Source organism: Marmota monax, unplaced genomic scaffold, assembly GCF_021218885.2.
Source record: "Marmota monax isolate L192 unplaced genomic scaffold, Marmota_monax_Labrador192_F-V1.1 WCK01_AAM20220418_F8-fsc00002, whole genome shotgun sequence".
Lineage (NCBI taxonomy): Eukaryota > Metazoa > Chordata > Mammalia > Rodentia > Sciuridae > Marmota > Marmota monax.
This window is the reverse complement of record NW_026693571.1, coordinates 39,321,057-39,348,906: the sequence shown is the minus strand read 5'-3', so window position 1 is coordinate 39,348,906 and position 27,850 is coordinate 39,321,057. Positions and strand designations below refer to the sequence as shown.

General features: G+C 40.9%; 1 protein-coding gene across 1 annotated transcript in view; it reads left to right on the top strand.

Annotated features, from left to right (window-relative positions):
* Fhip1a (FHF complex subunit HOOK interacting protein 1A) overlaps positions 1-27,850 on the top strand; it is a 240,637-nt gene that overhangs the window by 135,919 nt on the left and 76,868 nt on the right. The window contains exons 3-4 of the mRNA XM_046459225.2: positions 9,482-9,707; positions 21,502-22,128. Of these exons, the coding sequence (XP_046315181.1) occupies positions 9,603-9,707; positions 21,502-22,128 (732 nt within the window). The 5' untranslated portion in view covers positions 9,482-9,602. The remainder of the gene's footprint in view (positions 1-9,481; positions 9,708-21,501; positions 22,129-27,850) is intronic.

The window sequence follows — 27,850 nt, the reverse complement described above, 5'->3', positions numbered from 1 at the left end:
GGTTTTTCTGTTTAAGGACTTCGAAAAGATTATTGAGAGAGAGAGAGAGAGAGAGAGAGAGAGACAGAGCACCAAACTAGAATCAATTATTTTTTAATCACAGTATTTTGGGGGGATAGCATGTTCTGCTTTGCCTTTCTTCCCCTGGCCTCCTAAGCTAGATTTAGGAGAGAAATCGCAGGGGGACCTGTTCAGACTGTTACTTGCTGGTCCCCCAGAGGCACTGGTGCTTTGATCTCCTACTTGTGTAGCTCCTCTGATCTTTTATTCTGTAAGGTGTTTGCGTCTCAGTATGATGGATGTTTCACTGACCCTAGTAAATGGAAGAAAATTTTCTCCAGACTTTAAGTGTATTGCTTTCCTTGTTCTTTCAAAAAACAGTCTTCTTGGGTAAGAGTGTTTTAGAGGCATTGGCATCAAATCAAGAGAATTGTGGTCTTTAATGGAATTTGAGGCACCGAGGAGTGGTTTGATTGGTGAGAATCCATTTTTGTTTCTTTCTGTCCACCCTCAAAACAATAACATAAACAGCTCCCGCCTGTCTTCCTGGTCTTCTTATTTTATTGAAACAAGATTTGATTTCAGTGAATTTTGTGCTTTGGTTTTTGTTGTCACTTTTCTTTTTTTCCTTAAAGGGGAAGAAAAACCTCAAAGGTATACAGAGTAAATTAAATTATGAGGAAAATACTCTTTGAGTTTAACAAGATGAATCACGGTTTTGAAACTGAATCTACAAATTATGGTGATGTTCTAGAGTCTAATCTGTGATTCAGAAACTTATTAGTCACTTTGATAGACTGCTGATTTGACTAATTACCTTGAAGGCTGCTGCTGGCTGAATTGCTCAAGTCAACTAGTAATTTTGATCAATCAACAAGTAATTATGGTTTTGTGTAGGCAATAAATATAGAATACTGATGGTGTTAGACTAAAGATGTTATTGTGAAATAATTATGTAAAATATTTAATTCCAACATCATAGCAGTCCTCTTACCTTTTTCTTATTTTGTGGCTTAAATTCTCAAAACATGACAAAAAAGGCCATGGCAACTTTTAATCACTTGATTATCAATGAACAACATATAATGTGTGAGATATTCTCTGGTGCTAAGTAAGTACTCTAGTATTTTAAATGTAACTTAATTATGATTAAATGTATTTTTGGAAGCCCCTAGAAGCAAAAATGGTCAGATTTAAAGTAAAAATTCTCTTTAGATTTGTCACAGAAGGAACCCAGAAGTGGCTGGAAGCCGCTGCTGCTGGTATCCATGTGGGCTGATTAGATAAAGGTTAACGTCAGCATGACCAGCTGTATCTGAAGCCCAGGTGCTTACATTTTCTTGGCTCCTATTCTATCATTATGCCTTCTTTTACTTGTGAAAATCGTTCTGCAGAGCATGATATTTATTACTGAGCTGCCGATTGGCAGTGTTTGTGTGCTCTGTTTGTGAGTGTAAACTTAAAATATTTTAGAAACAGAGGCATGTTTACTTAATGGAAACATCTCTCTTTAATATTACTTGAGTTGTCTCTTGGATGGTTTGCCTGTATTAGATTCCTTTTGATATGAAAGCAGGAAACATAATGTACTTGGCACTTTATGCAGATTTTGGTGTTATTAATGTTTGTGAAGCTCCCTCAGGGTGGTAATTCTGAAGAAAGCGCCAGTCTTGTGTAATGACTTATATATATGTCCTTGACTCCTGCATCCCCCTCCCCCGCAAAAAAAAAATCAGGGATTGAAAGGGAGGGAGGATAGTGGTTCACAGGTGCAGGGGTTATTCTTAGGTAGTGTACATGTGCGCTCTGCTGTGTTCTTGCTTAGTCCACTTTCCAGCCACCTCTGGTTGTGTGGGTATCTCTGAGTCTTGGATTTGAAAACACACATTGCTTTCGTACAGCCTGACCGAAATACATGCTGTTTTGTTGGATTTACAACTGTTTTTGCAACTTAAAAAGATGTCTGTTGGTTTCTAGCAAGTGCTTTGCTAAGGGGTGTTTGGGAGTTATTTTGAACCTTTTCATGCCTTATCTTAGACACTGATGTTAGAACCAACCCCCAGATAAGTTGCAGCTACACTCTGATAGTAAGGGGTCAGATCATCAATGTTTGGTAATACCCTAGGACACAGAATGGAGGCGAATTATTATGGAACTATGTGTTAGTATTATATAAAATCACTTTTTGCTGAATAAAGGGAGGTACTCAGCTTCCTCTTTCACTTGCACACCTTCCTGACAACTCCTTTGCTTGTGGCAGTTCGTTACCTCTAAATGCAGCTTGCTTTTATGGGGAGCAGGAACCCCTATGCATTCGTGCTCCTTGTGTTTTACCTGAAGCACCAACTCCAGGGAGAAATAGCACCAAATGCAAAATCTGTCTAGAGGAAAACTTAATTTAGAACACTGTCTTTGATTTTCTTTGCTTGCTTTTGCTGCCCCTGCCCATGTACAAAAGACATTGATACACACACGTTAATATAGTGGAGAAGAGTTTTTAATTCAGAAGTGTAGATGGCTTGACGCCATTCAGGTCTGTGCCCGTCACTCCAGGGGCAAGTGTAGATGGGAGGTGGAAGAATTGTGATCTACCCAGTTGCTTCTGGAGCTTCTGGATAAACTAATCCTCCCTCTCCACAAGGAGAGTCTTGGCAGGTCTGCTTGGCTGGGTGGTGGCGGCCGTCAATAAGCCATCCCTGCTGCCGCGAAGGAATTGCCTGATAGGAATCGTTTCTGTTTTACTTTATTTTTTTGGAACAGCAGGTGGGAAGCCTTAATCCTGGATCCCCAAGCAGAGTTGGAGCCTCCATAACTGTTAATGGCAAGTTCTCAGAGCTCTTTCTCTTGTGGGGTCTCTGAAGGAAGCCACTGATAATTAATACTTAACATCTGTGTGCAGAGATAGATTTGGGCTTGTAACAATGTGCACATCTCTCTGTACAAGGGGAAGAGTGTGTACCCCTCAGTGAGGTACAGTACCACTCTGTTCAGTGGTAACCAGTCTCTTGCCAAATTCTATTTCAGAATTCCACAAAATGATGCTTGAAGGCTTACAGCAGTCAGATCTGTAGCTGATGAATGTAATATATATAAATATTTTATTTGTGATACTAGGGATTGAACCCAGGGGTTCTCTACCACTGAGCCATATCCCCAGCCCTTTTTATTTTTTGAGACAGGGTCTTACTAAGTTGTCCAGGCTGCCCTTGAACCTGTGATCCTTCTGCCTCAGCCTCCTGAGTCACTGTGCCTACAGTGAGTGTAATATTTTTAAAAGAGAAAGTTTAAGAAACTTATTTATAGGTGCATATTGATGTTTGGTTTTTAGAGAAAATCTTGGTCTGAAGGAATAGGTTTTGCCATGTTAATATAAAATATCCTAAAAAGAAATGCCAATTTTAAGGTTTGTGACTAGTGAAACTCAAGTGTAGCTACAGTAAGTTGCAATGCAGAAAGTTTTTTTTTTTTCTTTCATCTGAGCAATCTTTGTTGTAAGCTACATTTACTTTGACTGATTTTGTTTTTTCTTAGAAAGAGGATCTTGAAAAAATTATTGAGAACCCTTGGTTAAAAAAAAAAAAGAGAGAACCCTTGGTGACCCCTGTAAATAGGGGGAGCCTCGGCATCCCTCAGATCTTATTTGGAGAACCACTGACGTAGTCTGACAAAGAGTTTGGCAAAATATTAACTTTACAAATTCCTAGAGATATTAACCTCATAAGCCAAAGGTAAATTATATAAATATTTTTAAAAATATATTTTATTTATTTTTATGTGGTGCTGAGGATAGAACCCAGTGTCTCATGTGTGTGAGGCAGGCGCTCTACCACTAAGCTATAGCCCCAGCCCAAAATTATATGAATTTAATTTAACAAGCACTATTGGAAAATAATATTAAAATAACCATTGAAAACAGTGCTCATTAAAAATAAGACTACCATCCTTCTGAATTCCTTACACTTTCCTGATGCATTATTTCCCTTCATATTCACTCCATTGGAAGTTGACAACTTGTATAATTACAGATATGCAGCTGGCCCTCTGTATCTGCAAGTCCCACACCTGCAGATTCAACCAACTGCAAATTAAAAATATTTGAGAAAAAAAAAGTTGCATCTACTGAATACATAAAGATTTTCCCATCCCTAAGCAATATGGTGTAATGATTTCCATGTATTTAAATTGCATTAGGTATTATAAGTGATCTAGAGATGATCTAAAGCATACAAGTAGGACTTGGTCATCTGCAGATTTTGCTATCTGCGGGATCCTGAAACTGGTCCCCCAGGGATACCAGGGACAACTGTAGTTATTTTCCTTTGTAGGTTTTGTATTAAATACCTTTCAAACATCTTGTGGTCGTTATAATTGAGTCAAATAGCATCTTCCACTAAGTGACCCTTCTCTCCCTATCTGCACCTGTCAGATCACGCTCATCCTGCAGCCACATTCCTTTTATATAGGACTAAGAAGAGACTTCAAGGACAGATAATGGCTGTACTTAAGTTGGACTTAGGGACTTTCCCTATTGTTTAGGATGTTCTTTTGCTTTTATGTTGTCAAATCAAAGAATTTTGTTTTGCTAAGTAGTACATAAACTTGGTACAAAATTTAAACAGTGAAAAGTGAGCCTCTGTCCCCCTGCTGTCCCCTGGCCACCTAGTGCCCCTGTGCTGAGGCAGCACCCTTAGCCTTGCTGAGTCTTCGTGGAGGCCACTCTGTGTTTATAAGCACATAGTTACAGTAAGACACTGGCTTCTTATACGAACAGTGGCTGTACTTTGTGTGCTGTTCCATGTGCCTCCTGGCCATCTTTCCATTAAGAACTGCCTCTTATTGGAATTGCCATAATTTATATAACCATAAAACCATTGTTGATGAATATGTAGGAGCTTTGCAACTGTACTATTTAAACACTGCTTCCAAAGACAGCACGGAGTTAGAGAGCACCAGTGGTTATCAGGATGTGCCTAGGGTCTGTCCTGATAGACTGTGAGATCCCCACATCCATATGACCCTGATTAAACATGTTCCTTTGGCTCTTTGTTATCATGAAAGTCACAAAATTCCACATCCATCTCTTCAGTAATATTTTAGGATCTGCAATGGCCATTAGCCTTTGTTTTGGACTCTTAATTTAAAAAAAAAAATCTGTAATGCATCTTTGAGGTGGCTTTCAAAACTTTCTTGAAGGAGAGCAGTTGATATGCTTACTTTCTTAAATAGCCTTAAAAATTATGTCCCCCCAAAATTTCAGGAGTGAATCTGGATGCTCAGTTTGATTTTCCCTTCTCCATGTGCTCTGCTTATCATTCAGTTGCCCAGAGCATGGGTATGGTCTGTTGGCCATCTGCTCTTGTGAAATGAAGGTGTAAACCTGGTGGGGTGCTTTCATGGCATTAACAGTGTTCTGCAGTCTTGTTCCTACTTTGAGGCATGCATCTGTCAAAGCTTAAAACCACTTGGAATGGGTGTAGTGAGAGGATTTTCTTTGTGCACACACCGTGTGTTAACCAATGACTTACAAGTCAATGGAACTGAAGGAGGTTCTGCTTCACTGGAACAATGAATGGACCAGAGTCCTACGGTGGTGCATTGAGAGAGGCCTAGGAGTCGGGGGTTGGTAGATGCTGGCTCCATTTGTCACACTGCCCAGCGTTGCCATGTGATGTTAAGGCAAGAGAGGGAAGGAAACTGGGCCAGGGGACTAGAGCACAGTGAGGATTTAGGTTTAATAAGATTTCGTTGGGCTCTAAGAAGAGGTTGTGTGAGGTAGTTTGACCCAAAATGAATCCCCCCCAATTATTTGTAATTGAAGGCACAAGGTTCACTTCTCTTCAGGTGTCCCAGTATTTGAAGAGTCTTCACCCTAGATGGCATTGCACATGGTAAGCACATTTACAGTAATAAGCTTTTCAGCCCTCAGTCGCACCAGCTCAGGGCATCCAGTGTGCATGGTAAAACAATGAGGTTTTCAACCCACGGGAGAGAAAAAAGAAAGAAATGGGGTGTGTATGGGAAGCCACAACCATCACAGAATTCTGTTGAGGTAGTTGATTTCTGTGCTGTGGATTTCTTAAGGGAAGTGTAAAAAGAATACAGATATCTCTCATTTACAGTGGAAGATTTGTGGACAAAGGCTCTTATTCTTCTTGAATGTCTGTGTAATGACCCCTCCCCAACCATGTAACAGTTTCAATAAAGTACATAAAATAACAGGTTGAGCCATAAGAGACCCAAGAAATGGTGACTTAGTTCTAATTCCTTCTCCAAGTGAGTTTTGCTCAAGACCTCACAGCTCCTTGGAACCACAGGTAGAACTGGATCCCTGGGGCATCGTCAGGTCAGAGATCAGGTTCCCAAGTTGGAACTTGCAGGCTTGGAGAACTGAGCTGCTCACTTAGCCCTTACCCTTTGTCCCTGGCTTCTAACTCTGCCTAAATTCTCTAGCCGTTTTTGTAAACCCACCCTGATAGTACTGGGGCTTAGTCCTGTGAACCCAGCACAGTTGAGTGCTGTAAACCCAGTATTACCAGGAGGAACCAGGAGGGGAGGAACAGGCTGGATGTGTGCCCCCAGTAGCAGGCATCGCTCTGAACATTCCTGGCCGCAGTCACTGGAGAGAGAAGGGGCCAAGAGGGAGAAGGTCTGAGAATGGCCACACTTGGGACTCTGGGGGTTGCCACCTCTTTTACCTGCTGTCAGCCTTTTGCTCAGGTCTGTGCTCCATACTTCACTTGGTTCTTTAGCTGTGATCTGAGAGCTTAATAAATACCTGGAATGGGTGCAAAAAGGACAGAAGTAAAGACTGATAAGATCGCAGACTATGCGTGGAAAGCCTTGGCGCTTGACGAGGTGGCGTCCTCCTTCCTATCCCTTAGGAATGTGCAGCTCCCTCTTTTAGTTCTCTGTTGCCCTGGGGCCTTGCCAGAGTTCCCATGCTCTAAGGTGGGAATGAGAGAAGGAATGGAAACACCCAACGTTTTGGTGCCAGGGTGTGTTCAGTAGTATTTCCACTGGTAGGATCTCCGGCACTGTTCTTTCTCACATTTAGCTTGACTTGCTTCATTCGTCCATTCTCTCCCAAGTCTTCTTTATGCTGTAGTTCTGTATTCATGGCACATTTGATTCTTCAGGTACAAGTCTCTGAAGTATGATTGGATAAGCATAAACCAAACAAGATGCCTTTTTGGTAGAAAATATGCTGATTTCAGGTGGTATATACTCATAACCTCTGCTGCTCGGGAGGCTGAAGTAGGAGGATTGATAATTCAAGGCCATTGTAGGCAATTTAGCAAGATCCTGTCTCAAAATAAAAAGGACTAGGGTTGTAGCTTAGTGGTAGAGTGCCACTGGGTTCATTCCCCAGGATTTCAAACAAAAAAAACTAAAAACATGTTTCTTAAGGGAACAGGGCTAGAGATTGTGTTATAGCCAGCACATAGAAGAATATAATTTCCAAGAAAGAGATTCCCCAGGATAGGGAATCCCGAAAGTTAACATTCTTTTTTCATCAAAGCTCATGATATTGGCTGAGATATTTGTCCTGTCTTAACTACATTCTTACATCCCTGAAAAGGTTGCAGGTAAATTCTCCTTGAGAACTAACTCAAAGGATCTTAGGGGGCATCTTTTTCTGTTTTTGATTTAGAAGCAATTGGTGTGATGCATGTTCCTCTCCTACCTTTGAAGACAAATCAGAATCCTGAAGCTGGAAAGCCTCTCAGGAAGTCTTGTACTTTTCAACCTCTGAGAAAAACTAAAACACTTTGATTTTCCTTATTATTATGGCGATGTTGTCGGAATAAAAGGCGTTGGCATTTTTGCAGAAACACAGTGTTTAGGACCACGAGGAAACTGATTCAAGAGTCTTGTTTTATCTCTTACCATTTAAAACAGGGCTGTGGACTTAAATTCATGTCAAGGCTGGCCAGGTAACCTAAGTGAGGTGGGAGACTGGCAGCAGGATCATGGGGAGTGGCAGCGACTGAGGGGATGGGAGAAGGCGTAACCTGTGCATGGGGTCAGGGGCACTCCTGATTTGCAGAACACCACAGGAACCCAATAAAATATTCCTCTCAGTGGCAAAAGGCATGGTTGGCAATAAACAGTGTCTTATTGAGAACAGCATGTTTGTATTATTAGGAATGCTAGGTGGGGGAATTTGCCAATTTTAATAATAAAATACACGAAAGCCATTTTCCTCAAGTGTGTGGTTTGCCTGGTCTTCCAGCAGGCCCTCCTCTCTGTACACCTTAATCTTCTTCTGAAGCCAATATTTCTTCCCGAGATATGTTAATTCTTGCAAGTTTCCTGTTCTTATGTCCTAAAAGTCTTTTTAAAGGTCCTTCAGTGTTCATTCCTCACTCCCAGAAGAACTTGTTCTGAATTTTCCAGTGTGGGATTCTATTCCCCGCAAAGAACCTAACCCCAAGTCTAACCCGGGTCTTAGCCTCCAGCCCGCTTGCTTTTTGCATTTTACTGTTAGAGGCGTGGCTGATCTTCTGGTAACACCCTTCATATTACTCAGTGGAAAATACCGTTTTTTCCTCTTGCTTTGGCATAAGTCTGCAAACTTAACTCTTATCATGCATTTATTTTCCAGTGCTCTGTAATTGCAATTACCCTTTTTTCCCCCCTGAACTCTTTCCAGTCTCTACAATAAAGGAAATAATATTCTGAACTCTACCTGGTCCTTTCCTGGGCTGATCAAGCTGGTGAGATAATACTCCTATGTTATTGCTTTTATCGAAAAGCACCACACAGCTGGATCATATTCAGGGTACACGCTGACCTCAATATCTTCTCCCCCTCCTGCCCCTGTTGTAGTCAGGATTTCTTTGTGTTTTATCCACATAATTCATTCTTCATTTGTAAGTGCACTACCTTGTTCTCACAGCTAATAAGCACCATCATGTTTTTGATGGATCATTTCTATCTCTCATTTGCCAAGGTTACTTGGAATTCTGTTGTTTTTCAGACAAATTAGAAACCTTCACTTAGTTTGGAGCCATAAAATGTGAATATTTTTAACTTCATTATGACAGGCATTGATTAAAAAAATATGTGGTCATGTTAGGCCTGGGAGTCTGGATGCTGCATTAAGTCATTTATTTCTATCACTGTTAACTCATAGTTTGCCTTTTAATAGTGTTTGAGACTCCATAAACATTTCTATCATAATTTCTTGCTTATAGAAACTTGAGTGATTTAGAATAATAACTTGGGGTTTGTGGTTGGTTGTAGTAGAGAGAAGAAATCTCCAAATTGTTTAATTCATGCGTATGGTTTATATGCCATCATTTAATATTTTGAGTAGCAAGGGTAAGGAAAATAGGAAAGCCCTGGGATTGAGTATAAATATATTTTATACATATTTTTCTGTGTTGGACTTTGAGGATGTCTATCCACTGGTCTTAAACATCATAGCATCCTAAATAGGTCAACATAATGAGATGCACCTTTTGTCTTGTCTTCACAGGTTTCAGAAGGTGACCATAAAAAAGTGAAGAAGTTACATTTCTAATATGACACTTGGAAGTTAGTGACTGCTTCCCACATTTTCATGAAAATAAAATATGACTTAGAGGCTTCGAAGGCTTATGATGTCATCGGTTTCAACAGAAAGCAAACTCCAGCAGGCTGTGAGTCTGCAGGGAGTTGACCCGGAAACATGCATGATCGTATTTAAGAACCACTGGGCACAGGTAAGGATGAGCTGGACCTTCCCTTCTGGCCTCAGTGACCCCAGAGCCACCATGACCCCAAACCAGGGTTTCCTATGTCTGTGACAGATAACTGGGTTTCCAAAAGCAGAGGGAGGGAAACCTTTCAGATGGGAAGAAAAGGAACCTCTCATCTTGCTTACTTGGAACAGGTCTCTGTTAAAGACTCTGGTTTTTACAAAAGCATTTAAAGAACATGCACATTCCTTAGATGTTTTTGGAAAAACAGATGTTTCTTACAGTGACTTTTACATCACTTTGCAATATGCTTGATCATAATAACTTCCCCTCCCTTTCCCACTTCCCTGCTGATTTCCATCCAGTCTTTAAACTCTGGTAATACTAAAGTACACTTTTCTTAAGAATTTACTGAGTACTTATATCATTTAATACTCACAAACCTCTAAGGTAGGTGGTATTAACTTCCTTGTTTTACAGACGAGGGAATGGAAGATTACAGAGGTTAAATAACATGTACAACTAGTGAGGTACCCAGGCAGTGCCTGGACCTTTGTTCCTTGACTCCAGAGCCCATGGATGTGACCTCAGTGTTCTACCAGTTTCAGGCAATTTAAATTCCATTAAAAAAATTAATATTTTTAGTTGTAGATGGACACAATACCTTTATTTATTTATTTTTATGTAGTGTTGAGGATCCAGTGCCTCACACATGCTAGGCAAATGCTCTACCTCTGAGCCATAACCCCAGCCCCAAATCCCATGTACTTTTAAGGAAGGGAGATGTCTTGAATATCTGTCTCCTTCATCCCAAAGTTGATTATAAAAAGTTTTTTTTTACCCCATGATTTATTTTTTCTTCTCTGACTTTTCCCTGATCTGCTAATGTGGTTAATAAAGGGTTGAATGTTGAGAAGATTTACCAGCCTGCTCCTTTCCTTAGGGAGTTCACAGGTAGTAAAATAAACAAAGTTGGCATTCTTTACTCCAAGTGTCCAGCATCACACTCCGCAGGTGAGCTGGTAAGTGGCTATTTATGTGACAATTTTTTTAATGACTATCCAGTTCCTTCCTGTGGCTGGAAACAACACACGGTTAAGGCACTGAGCCTGTAAATCACAGCAATTATAGGGGACATGGTTTAGATCAAAAAGCAACAAAACCAATTCTGCTTCTGGATCGACACGCTGTGCAGCTCCTTCTGTTGTCCAGTGTAACGCTGGCAAGGTTTTTTATTTTTGTGTGTTTTCCATTCTCTTTTCAAATCTGAGATTTTCATGGATTTGCTGTGGACATTGAGGATACATCTGCTTTAGTAAAGGGTGGAAGTAATTTAGGAGTTTTCCCAGATAATTAGAGTAATTGCTTTTGGCTTTGCACCTTTTCTTTTCTTTTTTGGTACCAGGAATTGAACTCAGGGGCACTCGACCACTGAGCCATCCCCAGTTCTGTTTTGTATTTTATTTGAGACAGGGTCCCACTGAAGTTTTTAGGGCCTTGCTTTTGTTGAGGCTGGCTTTGAACTCTCAATCCTCTCGGCTCAGCCTCCTGAGCTGCTGGGATTGGCTTTGCACTTTTTAAAGCCTTTTATAATGGTGGCTCCAAATTAGGGTCATGAGCCCGAGAAGGATCTGTGTGCCTAGTGGTGCTGGGTGCTGCTGGGTGCTGTCAGCCTGACCTGCCTTAGTGGCGCACCAGTGCTGCTCTTGTGCATTGCTGAGAGGAGAAGCCACTGGATGTGGCTGGCAGTAGTGTTTTAGAAGGCCTGACTCCTCTCTTTACCTTTTAAGTTTCTCTATTATTTTGTGTTCATAAGGTACATGGTATTATCATGGATTAGTATGTGTATATTAAAGTATTTAATTATTTATGCTCATTTTTAACTGTTAGGAACCTTCTTTAGCTTCAGTCGTTCATTTCACTTGGCTGACCACATCTGTCATTCTAACACATCGTCTTCGTGCCGGGGCCCCTTTGGTTAATTTGTGTATATTGTTTTTGATCATAACCCTTCCTCCTGGGGTAACTGCGATGTGCTCTGCCCGGTGTTCTGTGTCACTCTTGAGGATGTGGTACGCCTTGGCTGTGTGGGGGTGGGTCACCTGCTGTCTGACTCCCTCCGGGGCAGACCTTCTCCAGGGCTGCTGGGTGCTGTCAGCCTGACCTGCCTTAGTGGTGCACCAGTGCTGCTCTTGCGCATTGCTGAGAGGAGAAGTATTGGTCTCAGGCTCCTGTGATTCAGTTTCCCGTTCAGCAGGAAGGACTTCAGCGTTACCAGGCATTCTGGGTTATTGAAATACAGTGCAGGCAGCTAGCCCTCCTTTTAGCAAAGAAAAGTATTGAGTTGAAGGTGAGAATTCTTTGTCAGAGGGAATGGAGTTCAGTCATTGGTAATGTGGGGGTCAGTCGTATTGTTGGCTCTGCCATTTCTTGAACTTCACCTGGGCCTTCCTTGCTTCCCTCTTCCTTCCATCCTTCCATCTTTCCATTCTTCTTTTTGTCCTTCCTTACCTCTCTCTCTCCTTCCTCCCCTTCCTCCCTCTTGAGGCGTAATTTTCCTCTTCAATCTGGAACCTGTCCTCAGTCTGTTTACAGAAGGCCTTTGGGGCCTTTCTCTTACCCGGATGAAAACACCTGTTGGGAAATTCACTGGGCATCCAAGGGGTTGTTGTTCCTGAGAGGTTGATTTCACCCACACTTCAGGCGCCCTGTTGTGAGCATCCCAGTGGGACTGGAGAGTGCAGCACCTTGGCCTGGGCTTAAAGGATGTTCCAGCTGATCTGAATGGCAGTGCAAGGAATATAACAGCAAAGTGAATAATGATGATTATAGGAATTAAGGCATGAGAAGAGGCTATTATGGAAGGAAATGGCCTGGGAAAGAGAGGAAGTGACATTTTGGCAACGTGGCTGTGAAGAAGGTTTTGATGACAGAAAAAGAGAGCATTTTATAGAAGGATATTTGGAACACAGTTTTGGCTTTTTTGGATGATGAATAGAGGGTGGAGGAGGCAAAAGATTCAGGGTGAAGCAGAGACGAGGGCTCACGTGTGTGGTTGGGAACAGGACCTGCAGTACAGTGCTTTCACCACTTAGGAAAAGCAGAGGCAATAGAAGTGCAGTGTCTCGTTTCTCTCTTTGTTCCCGTCCTTCAGCACAGGTGCAACATACCTGACATGTATTTGGCGGGCTCTGTTCTACGATGTATTAGTAGCTTTGGTTCCAGAACTTGAATTACAAAGCAAATGTGGATGGAGGAGGATATCCACTTGCCCACTCTCACCTTATGGTTTGTCAGGGACAGCTTGGTGTACAGCCAGCAGGGGTCCAGGACAGTCTGTGATTCAGGGGCACGCCAGAGGAGAGACTGTGAATGGCCAGTGGTGTGCGTGAGTTTCCAGACTGTCCCCTGGGCCCAGCGATCTGTTCATGGCAACCCTACAGTGGTTCTAGAGGAGATATTTAGGAATCGGTGCATTCCTAATAGTGATCCATCTGGAATTAGGAAATGGCCCTGCCTGTGCTCCTCCCACCTTCTGAATGGCTTTCTTGTACCTTAAGTTTCTAGAGTGGTGAATCTAACACCAGATCTGTCTGGGTTACCCCCTAGTAGGACCCTTCAGTGGATCCGACACCCCCCCCTCCTCCGCGCGTGCGCGCGCGTGCGCGCGCGCGCGCACACACACGCACGCCAGGATAGCACGTGGGGTTCTTCATGTGCTCCTATCCACCCTCACCCCTGGGCAAGTGTCCGTCATGCAGTTCATGCCTCTGTGCCTTAGGCATTTGCCCTTCTTTTTGTCTAGAACATTCCTTCCCCTGAATAAATACCTCTTCTTCTCTAGGACTCATCTGGGACAGCATTTCTTCCAGGAATCCTTCCCTGCTCTCTTTCCTGTTCCCACTCCATGTTCCAACATCACACCCTGTTTTCTTTCACCGTTATGCCAACTCCCTTTTATTACAATTACATGTACAGTACCTTCTTGACTTTTTGCATGTGTTTCAAGATCAGAGACCATTTGAGGTTAATTTGTGTTCCCAGTGCCCAGAACAGAGCATGGGATATTGTAGATATTCAGTAAACTGCTGAAGAAAGGCAGGAAATATACAACTTTAGAAGACTTCAGGAATTTAGGAAACAGTTTTGAATGTACACTAATTTTAAACATTGTATAATTTACTTCTAGCAAGATATTTGGACTTGCATTGAGTGATCAGGAAGCTTGAGTTTGTTTAAGTTTTTATAGTCATCTGCAAGAACAGTTTTATAACCTAGTAGATTGTGAAGTTTATCTCTTACCAAATGGAAGAGGGCAAAAGTGGAGAGAAGCATTGACCCACCAGATAATAAACTGTTCAGTTCAACTACCGTGTGAATTAACCCCCTATACTAGTTATTTTTCATGGCCTAGTTGTACTTTGTGACTTTGTGACTTCATGGACCTTGCTGTATTCACTGTCTGTTTCGTTCAAGCATTGGATACCAAATTGTGTTTCTCCTTAGAGCCAGGAGAGCAGAGGAGTGTAGGTTTAAAAAAGATCCATAAGAAATATGCATTTCTGCCTTTACTTTTAGTTGGTTCATGTTGGGAAAACATAACGGCAGCCGCATCCCAGAGAAAAACCCCAGCAAGGCGTCTAATGACCCTCCTTCTCCTCTTTGTTTCTTTCACTGGCGCAAAACCTTCCTGCCGGCGCCAGTGTTCAAACCCTGCTGGTGGGAAGCCTTAGCCCCAATTTGAATTAACTTCTTGGGCTCTGGAACTGACATATGGAAGAGCTTGCCAATAAACGGGCGACCTGTTATCTACCTCAGCCCTGTGACCTCTCCTTAGACCTATATAAACACACAGCCTTTTGTAATAAAGTGGAAAAACTCTTTGGTAATCTGTGTCGTGTGGTGCGGCGTTTTTCTAGTCTTACAGTTCATATCTCTTCATACCATCTTCAGCCTCCAAAAATAAACTGTTTTACCATTTTGTGTTTAGATAAGAAAATGACAGAGCTCAAATATAGTAATGGTAACAGTTGAGGAAGAGCTGGTGAACAGGGTTAAAATTTTTCATCTTGGAAGGGATGGATGGGGATGGGAAGAAATGGACCCAACCAGATTTGTTAAGTTAAATTTCTTTCCACAGTAATGAAAAATAGATCATATATTTTAGGTGTAGTATCATTTTTTTGGGGGGGGGTACCAGAAATTGAACTCAGAGTCACTTAATCACAGAGCCGTATTTCCAGCCATTTTAAAAACTATTTTGTTTAGAGACAGGGTCTCACTGAGTTGCTTAGGGCCTCACTGAATTGCTGAGGCTGGCTTTGAACTTATGATCCTCCTACTTCAGCCTCTTGAGCCTCTGGGATTACAAATGTGCATCCGACTATGCATAGTTTCTTGTGTAGAGCTCTAAGTAGCCAAGATCTATTAAAGAAATACAGAGCATCTATAGGTGCCTTCAACACATGCATTTGAATCTTGTTCACTTGCTCTGTCCTTTGATGTGTGTCCTTTGGTGCATGACGTGTTGTAGACTAAATGTCAGAGAAATTAAAGCCTTTGAGAGATGAGAAGTTGGGAAGTATTGAAGAACTCTAGTTAATCTTCTGGACATCTTAGTAAGTTGATGTTTGTTAGCATTTTAAGAACTAAGGCCTCTCTTCCCAGTTTTACCAGTAGCTCCAAACTCAACAGTAGACAGTAGAAAATAAAGCAAAGGAAACCTGTGCTTCTCAAGACAGGGCTGAGGAGTGAGCTTGTCCTTCCACCTGACCTGGAGTGGAGGAGCTGTTGGAGCCCCGCTGTGCGCTCATTGCAGAGTCTGATTTTTGCTGTGGTTGAAATTATCATTTTCTGGTCTATCGTTACTTAGACCCTTTCTCTTAAGTCCTTTCCGTAGCTCCTACCTATCCTGTTCCTATCTCGGGTTTAGACAGGTCCCTGGGACTCAGGCCTAGAGCTGCCACTGTGCACGTAATACAAGAAGTGACTTGGTGAAGGCTCCTACCCCTGTGGCGATAGGTATGCAAGGGAAAGACTGAGCAAAAGTAAGGAGCAAAAACTGGATGGAAACTTATTTTGTTAGTTATTTGGTATTAAGTGGATTTTGGTGTATGACGGCTAAATCCTGCGTTTCTTCTGTGTGATGGAAAATGTTGCCTGGTAACTTGTTTTTTTTCCATACTCCCATTTTAAATTAGCATTCCAAAGAGTTTGGAAGTATGACTTTCTTGAAATAACCAGGCTCTAACTAGAGTAGCAAAAACAATCACCTGTTGATATAGGCATGTATCTAAGACGCAGAGTAATATTAAGCTGGAATCGACTCAGAAATACTTGTGTTTACCATGAGGGAAAATTATATGTTAGCTTGAGGTGTGATTATGTGATTAATGTAGATCTTCCATTCTGAAAGCATTTAAACTGCCTGTTTAGACTTTGTAACTGTTTACAATTCAGGCCCACTCTGGATTTTTCCATTTAATATTTTCAGACTGTGGTTGACCACAGGCAGCAGAAATTGTGGAAAGCAAAACATGATGAGGGGGTACTGAGCATGGAAGAAATTAAACAAATGAAGCGACAGGGCCCAGGATTTAAAATCTTCCCAATTCCAGTGCATGTGCTTTATACTGAAAGGTGTCAGGTAAAACTGACATAAGTCAGAGCCCTTGCAAGAGGCCTTGTTTTCTTGTTTGGGCACAACAGCACAGCTGCCTCCTTCGCACAGGCTTCTGATCTCTCAAAGTGGGAGGCAGGGTCAGAAGGAGAAGTAACTGGACGTCTTTGTGTGAACCAAATTGGAGGAAAATACCTGTTATATCATTAAAGTCTTTGGTTTTGTTTTTATATATGTCTGAATAAAAATGCTGAAGTAAAAAAATCAGGCCCACTGTCACCAACTAATGGGGCCATCATAGGGACAAGAGTAGGAACATCTGATGTTCCTCATTAAAAAAAAAGATGCTATTTGTTAATTTTATTTAGCCCCAGCAGACCTCATATGTGTAGGTCAAATAGCTTTGAAATTGGGTTAAATTTGGCTATTTTTATCTGATTGATAATTTGAATACCATGTTCATACTGCTGATTTTTTTTTAATGATTACATTTTATTTCCTGGACAGTGATATATGGGTTAAAAGGCAACACAAGAAATGTTAGATTAGATTGGACCCATGTTTTACACAATCCAGTGTTCTGCATTAGGCGGTGGTCCTCGGTCAAGGAAGGTACAACACTGTTGATTTTTGTTTTCTTTTTTTTAATTTTTATTTTTTAGTTGGACACAGTATCTTTATTTTATTTATTTATTTTTAAATTTTTTTTAGAGAGAATTTTTTTAATGTTTATTTTTTAGTTTTCGGCGGACACAACATCTTTGTTTGTATGTGGTGCTGAGGATCGAACCCAGGCCGCATGCATGCCAGGCGAGCGCGCTACCGCTTGAGCCACATCCCCAGCCCGATATTTATTTATTTTTATGTGGTGCTGAGGGCCTTGTACGTGCTAGGTGAGCGCTCTGCCGCTGAGCCACAACCCCAGCCCCCGATTTTTGTTTTCTTTTTAGACTTGCGATAATTTACATGTGGATCTAAATGTGATCCAGGCTCACAATTGTCTCTCTCTCTCTCTCTCTCTCTCTCTCTCTCTCTCTCACACACACACACACACACACACACATACATGCCTATATATTTTAAAAAGTTTTCAAATCAACAAAGCCTGGTTATGATCAGCAAAACATTTACATTATAATTTCTGATCTCTGCTGGTTTACTTTAGTTGTGAGCATGGGTTTAGTTAGGTGTAGATCAGTCTACTAAAAGTTTTTTCAGCCTAAGGAAGTAAACTTCTTTTGCAGAGGGGCTATTTGCAAAGCACAGTCTTGCTTGCTTTCACTTTCTCACCTACTGTGATGCCTTTGGCCTCATTGGTAGTGCTTCCCCCTGAACCCACATTATCCCCGAGATTGATAGTGTGGGACTAAGTCAGAGCTAGGGGTGGGCAATCTAAGGCCAGGTTGAGAGTCTGAGGTAGCTGGCCAGGCACTGGAAGGCACTGTGAGCCACTGGAATTGTGGCATCCATTGACCTGGAAGGTCAGAGTTGCTAAGTTGCTCTGTGCAGCAAGTAGAAATCAGGGAGGCCAGAGTGTTGGAGTTGATGTGAGAAGAGGGCACCCAAGGGAAAGGTCAGGGAAGTCCAGGTCACATCAGCAATCAGTCTCCAGAAACTGAAAGAACCATGACACCATTTGGGCAGCAGAGGTGGGACCTTGGGGTGAAGGTTCTTGGCATCTCAGTATGGCTCAGCCCAGAAGCGGCTTAGGCACCCCTGCCCTGCGAATCACTCCCAGGGTGTGTGGAAAGCAGGTTATGGGTGTGTCTGCCTGGTAGGGGGCAGGAGGAAGCCTGGGAGGGACCTGCCGCCTGAGCATGGAGGTTAAGGGAAATGTGGCAAAGCAGGCCTGATCAGCACTTCTCAGCCCATGACACAAAGGGCCTTGGTTGCAACACAGCCCACTTCTCCGCCATAACCCCAGGTGAGGGCTGGGAGTGAGGAAAGGGGTTTTAAGCTGCCTGCTTCACTGCAGGAGATCAACAAGCCTTCTACCTGGGTGGGTGGTTGTAACCCCATTCTCATGCTTCCCTGCCCATTAACCCAGGGGCAGAATAGAGGAGACGCCAAGAGAAAGTTAATATGCTTCTGCTCAACAATCAGCACTCTATAAAAATCCCAGTTCTCTTTATAAGAGTCCTCCTGGCAGGACTGGGGATGTGGCTCAGGGTGGAGCACTTGCCTACCATGAGTGAGGCCTGGGTTCAGTCCCCAGCACTGCTGGGGAAGGAAGAGTTTGCAAAGGAATACATTGGAATAAATATTATAAGTGAAGGTTAATTCATGAAAAAATGTGATTTATGGTCCTGTAAATAAGGAATTTTGCTTTGTATTACCTACATAGGAGACACATGATAAATATCAGATGTACAAATATATGCAGATTTATGAATGTATATTGCTTAGGAGATGTCCAATAATCATTTCAAACTTAATGTTTTGGTCCTTTTTAAAGATATTAGTATAAATTGCTTTGTCTACTTTTATTTTTAATTTATATTATGAAATTAGAGCAACTTATAGGAAAGAACTAATTAACCTTAAAATATCACTTATGTCTCTTCAGATCAATTCTAATTATACATTTGTCAATATATTTGCTTTTTAACTTAAATTATTTCATGTATAGAGGTACATGTAATGATATGTAACAATAGTTGTATTATATGGTGATATAACCTTTTGATTATAATTCTCTTATTCTTGACCATTTGGGTCAAAATATTTTATTTTTTATTATTGGAAAATACTATTGATATTAAAATTTTTTAATAAATTACTTTTGGATTGTTTCCTTGGGACGTTTTTCCCGAAGTCAGATTTGCAAGTCAGAGGGCAAAAACAATTTCATAACTTCTGTTACTTATTACCAGATTGTTGTCCAGAAAGGCTGAGGTAATTCGCCATGCTATTATCAATGTGAAGGCACAATTCCAGTTTTAGACATCTTGGGCAGTCTCAGCACCCCTGAGAAGTATAATTACATTTCTAACTGTGGTGACTGAGCTGTAAAGATAGCTCTCATGAGTAAACTCAATATGTGGACTTTGAAATTATGGAACTGATAAAGCATATAGCTAATCTATTCTATAATGTGGAACCACAAAGGGAGGAACTTTTGGGGCTGGAGAGCGTGAGGTGTTGAAGTGGAGGCCCCTTGGGACTAGTGTGGTACTGTGATTCTACTCTGTGGATGTTGTCAAGGCTCAGAGCCAAAGGGAAAGGGGGAGACCCAGGTCCTGGGGCCCTGCTGCCAGTGAGGTCTTCGGGCTGGTGAGGAATTTGGAGGACTTGGTGGAGGCAGTAGGCTTGGGGCACACTCTGGAGGCAGGACTGTGACAAAGCAGAGGATAACCAATGTCTGCCCCGTGGCTGCACTGTGGCCACCCGTCACTGGGCCACGCATCTCCTGTGTAGCTGCTCACCGAAGGCCTTTCTCATTAAAAATATCAACTCAAGGGTATTGGGTGACTTTTTCCTTTGTGACAAAGCACTATCAATTTTATAATGGAAGTTGATAGAAATTATAGATTCTGTGGAAATCCACTCATTTCTGTCAGGATGCGCTTGCCTGGTCCACAAAGATCCCTTTCCCCTGCTTCTGACAGGGAGAAACTTAGACCTTTCCCTGAGAAGTACATTTGCCTCATTGCTTATGCTTGCTGACAGAGCATTGTGTATTTTCCAGCTTCCCCAGTGACTTGCAAAAATTCTATAACCTAAATGCAGAATATGTAACAGCACATCGTAGAACTGGGCCAGGAAGGTACTGCAGAGATGCATATTGCATGCAACTCAGAAAGGCAAAAAGGAGCAAAAATAAAGTCTTTGCTAAGATGTTTGGTTGTTTAAAAATGTGTGTCTATACCCCCTCACCCCCACCCAGTACTGGGGTAGAATCCAGGACCTTCCATGTGCTAGACAAGCAGTACTCTACCATTGAGCCACGTCCTTAGCCCATGCATATGCACTTTAAGGGAGCAAATTATATGGGATTATTGTAGACATCCCAAGTCATGAAGTTAAATGGAAATTGTGGTATAAAATTTTTCAGATTTCTAAGTCTCAAAGTAGGAGTATCAATGGGTAGAGAAAGGTAGGTAGGAAGCATTGGAATGCCTGCAGGGGTGAGGGAGAGGAATAGAGCAGGGCTGTGATTGACCCACTTACGTATGTATTTAGTTTCTACTATTAGTTGATTGTTTTTGTAGTGAAGTATATTTGACAAAGTATACCATCTGAACCATTTTTTAAAAACCATTCAGCACCATTAATTACATTCATAGTCATTACTATTATTTCCAAAACTTTTTCATCACTCTAAAATTTAGGGACTTAATTTATAATTAGTTACCTCAGAATTTTTTTTTTCTCAAAGAAATGGAGCATTGAAAGCCTTTTTTTTTTTGAGTTTCATCATATGCCATCCAGGTGGATTCTGCTGGTTATACGTCTGTTCATCAGTTTCCTTTCATCTTTCCTACCTTGCCTGAAGAGGCTGCCCATCCGGGTAGAGGAGGGAGGATATTGTTTTGTCAAGGGCAGATGAGTGGCTGTGTTCCTCTGATGAAATCTCCAAAGCAACTCCATTTATAGGAAGATATGGTTAGTCAGATTTCCTTTTACTTGTTTATTGTATTTTAAAGTTAAAAAGGCAACATTGTGTTGTTGACAGTTTAGAAAAAAAATTAGGAACTTGTCATTCCTTTTGAACACAAACGCTATTATTATTTTCCTGTATTTCTTTTCACTCCTTTTTCACCTGTGTGTTTTTGACATATTTGATAATTATGGATCTCACACACATAGCTAGCTTTTTTTTTCATCTAAATATGACTACAGTTTTTTTTTTTTTTTTTTTGCTCTAATAGTCTTCACAATAGTAAGCCAAGGAATTCAGGTAATCTCAATTTGCATGACCATACTGTTTTCTTTGACATTTAGGTTGCTGTAATTTTTAACTGTTATAAATAAGCATCTTCAAACATCTTCTTTCATAGTTTAACCCTTTCATTTTATGAAAGAGACAGAGACAGATGGGCAGACACACACACACACACACACACACACACAGACATATCACATTGATCTTACTACGGGTTCCTGCATCTTGAGTGATGACTTGGTCAAATCAAGGGTGGTATGTTTTTGTGATTATGATAAACCCAGATAGATAATGAATGTTCGGTTTGGTTACAGGTTGTGAAAATCTTAGAGAAGCATGACCCCTTGAAGAACACCCAGGCAAAATATGGGTCCATCCCCCCGGATGAGGCCAGCGCCGTGCAGAACTATGTAGAGCACATGCTGTTCTTGCTAATTGAAGAGCAAGCCAAGGATGCGGCGATGGGGCCGATTCTGGAATTCGTGGTCTCTGAGAACATCATGGAGAAGCTTTTCCTGTGGAGCCTGAGACGGGAGTTTACCGATGAGACTAAAATGGAGCAGCTGAAGATGTATGAAATGCTGGTCACCCAGTCGCACCAGCCCCTGCTGCACCACAAGCCCATTCTGAAGCCTCTGATGATGCTGCTGAGCTCTTGTTCAGGCACGGCCACCCCCGCCGTGGAGGGGAAGCTGGTGGTCCTGCTCAATCAGCTCTGCTGCATCCTGGCCAAAGACCCGTCCATCCTGGAACTCTTTTTCCACACCAGTGAGGACCAGGGGGCTGCCAACTTCCTCATCTTCTCCCTTCTGATCCCCTTCATTCATCGTGAGGGGACAGTAGGCCAACAAGCGCGGGATGCTTTGCTCTTTATCATGTCCCTCTCTGCTGAGAACAGCATGGTGGCCCACCACATCGTGGAGAACACCTACTTTTGTCCAGTAAGTTCCCCTCCTTGGCATATTTTCCTTCCCCTCCCCTCTGTCTCTCCTGTGTTAATGATAAATACTTTTTATTCCTTTCCTCCGCACCCAAGTTGTACCTCCTATGGGAAAATGTTTAGAGGAAATCTTGGGAGGGGGGAGAGAAATCTAAGTTTAGATGCTTTTTGGCTGAGCAATGTCAGCTCAAAATAAGCCAACAGAGGAAATGAGAAGTGCTGCCATTGCAGGTTCATTTTTATTGGATTGGGAACAATTTTAGTTTTTTTTCCCCCAAGAACATATCTCTTTCTAAATTCTTATCTTTTCAGGTTGATTTTGCTCCAGTGAATCAAAGGATGTGGCAGGACCCCTCTCAGTTGGTTTCACAAATTAATTATTTCTCTTAATTATAGAACTGAAGCATTGATTTTATTTAAAAAACGAATATGTACTTGCAGATCTGATAACGAGAAATACTCTGATTAGTTTCTTATTCCATGGTATGGTGAGAAATAAAGTACAAGGTTCTTTACAGATATTGGAGTAGCCCAGGTCCAGTCATTTCAGAAAACCATGGGAATGATATGGAACTCATGGGAGGTCTTAGATCTCTGAGTATTTTTTGGTGTTGGTGCTGTCTTTGGAAGGGGGACATAAATGACAGCTTTTTAGGTTTGTGTCTTCTGTTGATTGGGCAACAACTATCCGTACTTTCCCAGTTCTGTGAACATTTCCATTTTAGTTCCATTGTCTATTATTATTATTATTATTATTATTATTAGTAGTAGTAGTAGTAGTAGTAGTATGGATTGAACCCAGGGGCACTTTACCACTGAGCTATATCCATAGCCCTTTTTATTTTTTGAGACAGGATCTTGCTAAATTGCTGAAGCTAGCCTTGAACCTCTGATCCTCCTACCTCAGCCTCCCAAGTTGCTGAAATTACAGGCATGTGTCACTGCACCTGACTCACTGGTTCTCTCTCTCTCTCTCTCTCTCTCTCTCTCTCTCTCTCTTTTCTTTTTTTTTAACCAGTCTTTATAAACTGTATTGCCTCAGATGTGTGGAATAGTTTGTAAGGCTCTCAGTGAGTTTTGTTAGAATAGGTCAGGCAAATTGCCAAAGGTAGGTTAGAGTCCTTGTTAATTAATACTGTATGGGTGGTTTTGACCAGGGTGGTTCACTACCCAGAGGGCATTTAGAAATGTATGTGGGGTGTGTTTGGTTGCATATTATAGGAAGCTAAGGTGGTAGGGAGGTGGTTAAATTGGCATTTGGTGTACAGGGGCCACACCAGCCATACCAAATGATGGGAAGGATGTGGAGCAACAGAAACTCATTTATTACTGGTGGGAATGCAAAATGATACAGCCACTTTGGAAGACAGTGGGCTGTGTTTTATAAAATGAAACAGAAACTGACATATGATACATCAATTGCACTCCTTGGTATTTACTCAAAAGAAAAACTTATGTCCTCACAAAAACCTGCACATGGCTATTTATAGCAGCTTTATTGTGATTTCCCAAACTTAGAAGTAACCAAGATGTCCTTCAGCAGGTGAATAAAAACTGTGGTACATACAGACAATGACCATTATTTAACTAAAAAGAAATGAGCTATCAAGCCATGAAAAGACATGAAAGAATCTTAAATGCATATAATGAAATCAAAGAAACCCATCTGAACAGGCTATACATGATTCTAACTATAGGACATTCTGGAAAAGACAAAACTATGATGACAATAAAATGATTAGTTTTTCCAAATCAGGACTGGGTGAAGGATGAACAGGTGAAGCACAGAGGACTTTTTAGGGCAACAAAAGCACTGTATATGTTACTGTAATGGTGGGTACAGCCATCACACATTGTCCAAACCCTCAGTGCACAACACCAAGAGTGAACTCTAACTTGATGGATGGGCTCTGGGTGGCTCTGAGTTGTCAGTGGGGGGTGTTGATAATGGGGAGACTGTGCATAAGCAGGGAGTGGGAGTATATGGAACACCTCTGTGCCTCCCTTTCAACTTTATTGTAAACTTTAAGCTGCTGTAAAGAGAGACTTAAGGAAAGGGCAGATATTTTCTGGCAGGTGGGGGCGGGGTGGGTGGAATGCTCCCAGGTTTGGTGTTGGGTTTACTTGAATTGTTTCCAATAGTTCTGCTCTTAAAGGAGAGCAGGCATTGAAACAAATCACAGAATATCAGATGGTTCACTTGATAAGAATGCAAAATGCAGGTTTAAAAAGTCAACATTTACAAAAGCAAGATGATCAAAAAGTATCTCAAAATAAATCTAACAAATATAGGAAAGGCCTTTATGGAGAAAATTATAAAACCTTATTGAAGGGCATTAAAAAAGATGTAAATAAATGGAAAGCTCTGTCATTCATAGATAATGTACAGTGGAACATTCTTGCAAAATCAATTTGTGAAAGTTAATGCAATTTATGTTTTATAACTATATATTATAAAAAAAGTAAAATGAAAATTTGGGAGAATACTAAAATGAACACCATATTTGTTAATACTTTGGTATTCAGTGGTGTATTTTCATCTGTGCTTTTCATTTATTTTGCTGTGTCATTTGAAATTAACTTGCAGAAATCAAATAATTTAGTATGTTTTCCTACAAATGACATTCTCCTATATAAGCACAATACCGTTATTGTGCCTAAGAAAATTATTCAGTTCCTTAATATGATCTAATACCCAAACCTCCATCATACCCTGTGTCTCTTTAACCTCTAATAATAAACAACAGCTGCCACTTTTCTTCCCCCCTACACAGACTTTTGAAGGGACCAACCATTGTCTTATAGAACACCCCACATCCTGGGTTTGATGTTTTTTGTATAGTTTGACTTGTTCCTCTCCCCTGTTTTCCTACAAATTGAAGTTAGTCCATGTACTTGATTAAATCAGGTTGTTGGGTTGTCCCACCCAATGGTGCTCCATTGGCTAAGGTGGTGACTCTTGGATCTGTACAGTATGAAGGAACAACTTTCCCTTTGCTAGGTGTAGTTTGTGTGATGTTAATGTGATTTGAATAAAAATCCAAGTAGGGTTTTTTTTTTTTTTTTTAAATGAATGCAACAAATGACGTTAGAAATTGCTTTAAAGTGTTTAAGGGCAAGAATTGCTGAGATAATTATGAATTAGGGCAACAATGATATCCTGTATTTTGGGGGTGCTTTCCAGGTGCTAGGTGTTGTTCTCAGTGCTCTCCACGTATTAATTCATTAACTCCTCATAGCTGTAGGTTCCGGTGTCGTCATTCCCTTTTTTATAGTGGAAGACATCAAGTAAATTTTACAAGCCCACAGGGCTAGTATGATAGTCAGGGTTTGCACCTGGGCATTGTGACTCAAGAACCCATATGCATAAACAATGAAATTTCAAGATATCTTACAGAGTATCCAACCATAAAGAAAAGATTGGGATCTGGGGTTGTGGCTCGGTGGTAGAGCTCTCACCTGGCACGTTTGAGGCACTAGGTTAGATCCACCATTCAAGCCACATAAAAATAAATAAATAAAATAAAGGTATTGTGTCTACCTCTAATACAACACACACACACACACACACACACATGTTTAAAAAAAAGATTGGAATTAAGAACAAAAACACATACTAGGAGAAAATATTTACAATGAACATAATTACAAATGATTGGTACCCATAATATATAAAAATATTTGTAATGCAACAAATTAAGAAGAAAAAGGTGAAACAGCCTGTTTGAAAAATGAGCAAAGGATATGAATGTATGACCCTCAGAAGACACCAAAGCCAGTGACATATGAGAGTATGCTCTCATTCTTTCCTTGGAGTCAGGGGAGTGCAAATTGAATACACAAGGGGACAGCGGCCAACACTCAGCATGGAGGTTAACTAGACATCTACTAACAACGAGTGACTTAAGACTACAAATTTTAGGAAAGCAGTGTAACAGTATTTAGTAAGATTAAATATGTGAATACCCTGTGACCCTTCACCTTATGGGTATTTGCCCAAGAGAAACCTAGCACATGTTAGAACAGTGATTTGAAAAAAAGAAAAATATAAATTATAAAAGAAAAGATAAACTGGTTTATTCATACATCAATGCAATACTATTCAACATTCAAAATGAATGAATCACATGTTTTAGCATGTAACCTCATCTACATGTGTGAAGACCAGGAATCTAAACATGTTGAGTAAAATAAGTAATAGCAAAAGGGTACATATAGTATGTTGGCTTTTACAGAAAATTTACATAAAGTTTTAGAACTCAAAATTATAATGCCTACTTTTTTTGTATCTATCTATCTACAGTAAAATTACAAAAACAAGCACAGAAAAATATTTACTAAGTTCAAGATTATAGTTGCTTTTGGGGGATGAAGGGAGAAGAAAGAGTTAGAGTAGGGTTTAGTTCTATTGGTAATGTTTGATCTATTTTATATTTTGGTGCTGGGGATCGAACCCAGGTCCTTGTACATGCTGAGCACACACTCTGCCACTGTGGTTCTCTCCCAGGCTGTAATGCTTTATTTTGTGTGGGGAGAGTAGAGTGCTTTGAAAAAACATACCGCAGAATGTTAAAATCTGGTCTTGGTGATGGGTTTCAATTCTATTATGTTTTGTATGTTTGTAACATTTCATAATTTAAAAATTAAAATATACTGGGAGAAGAATGGGGCATGTTTTTAACATTTAGATTTTTCACTAACTGTATTACCAGCAGATTTCACTGAGTGACTGTTGCTTTTATAAAAATGTGTTTCACAATGTTGTACAGTCCATTAAAGTTGCAGGGAAAACAGCTGACCTTGTTTGCTAGAAGGGAAGACAAGCTTCGTTGTGTTAAGTTGCCCCTCAGGATAGATCCCATAATCTCTTTTGTACCCAGTTTTCTATAATTACATCTGACAACATAATTAAAAAAAAAAAGGCCCCTTTATGTTGAAGATAAAAGCACACTCTATTAACTGTCCAGCTACGGGCCATAGTTGACAAAAAGCTTTCTCTAATTAGTATGATTGTCAAAGCGTGTTAGGATCAGGCTGTTGGGAGGTAATGACTCTTTGAGGAAATTGGACCCCTTTTGGAAGCTTGTAGCTGATATGGAGAGCTGGCCGGTCCTGTAGCTGTTTATCTGGAAAAGTGCTTTCCCAAGAAAACCAGGAGAGTAAGAACACTCAAGAGAACAATTTGGTGCCAACAAATGCTTGGGGACAAAATAACCCTATCACTTAAAAAAAAAACAAAAACAAAAAAAACACTGAATATTGATGGTTAAGCCCATGCCATTTGTTACAAGTTGGCCAATGTGGAAAACAGCCCATATATACATAAATCAAGAAATGCAAATTGAAGTAAGTGACCTTTAGGTACACAGCCGCAGGTAGAAAGTTATTTATCCCATATCCAAAATTTATGAGGCTTTTTATTTTCGGAAGTTGTAGCAAATGGTCTCCACCAGGTGTTTTGCTGCCAGCTTCAGACTATAGCCATCTGCTGAAAATCTTTGTTTTTCTAGAATTAACTGGGTACCATTAGATGTTTAGAGATGGAAATCGCGTGACTTGTTCAGTGCCCTGTGCCTGTCATCTTCCAGGTCATCTTTCCTTTACTATGTGGAAACATCACTATGAAAACATTGCTATGCGGAAACCGTTCTGCTAATCTCGTCACATGGGTTATTTTCTTTAATCCTTGCAAGAGCTCAGTGAGGAAACTGAGATTTAGAGAG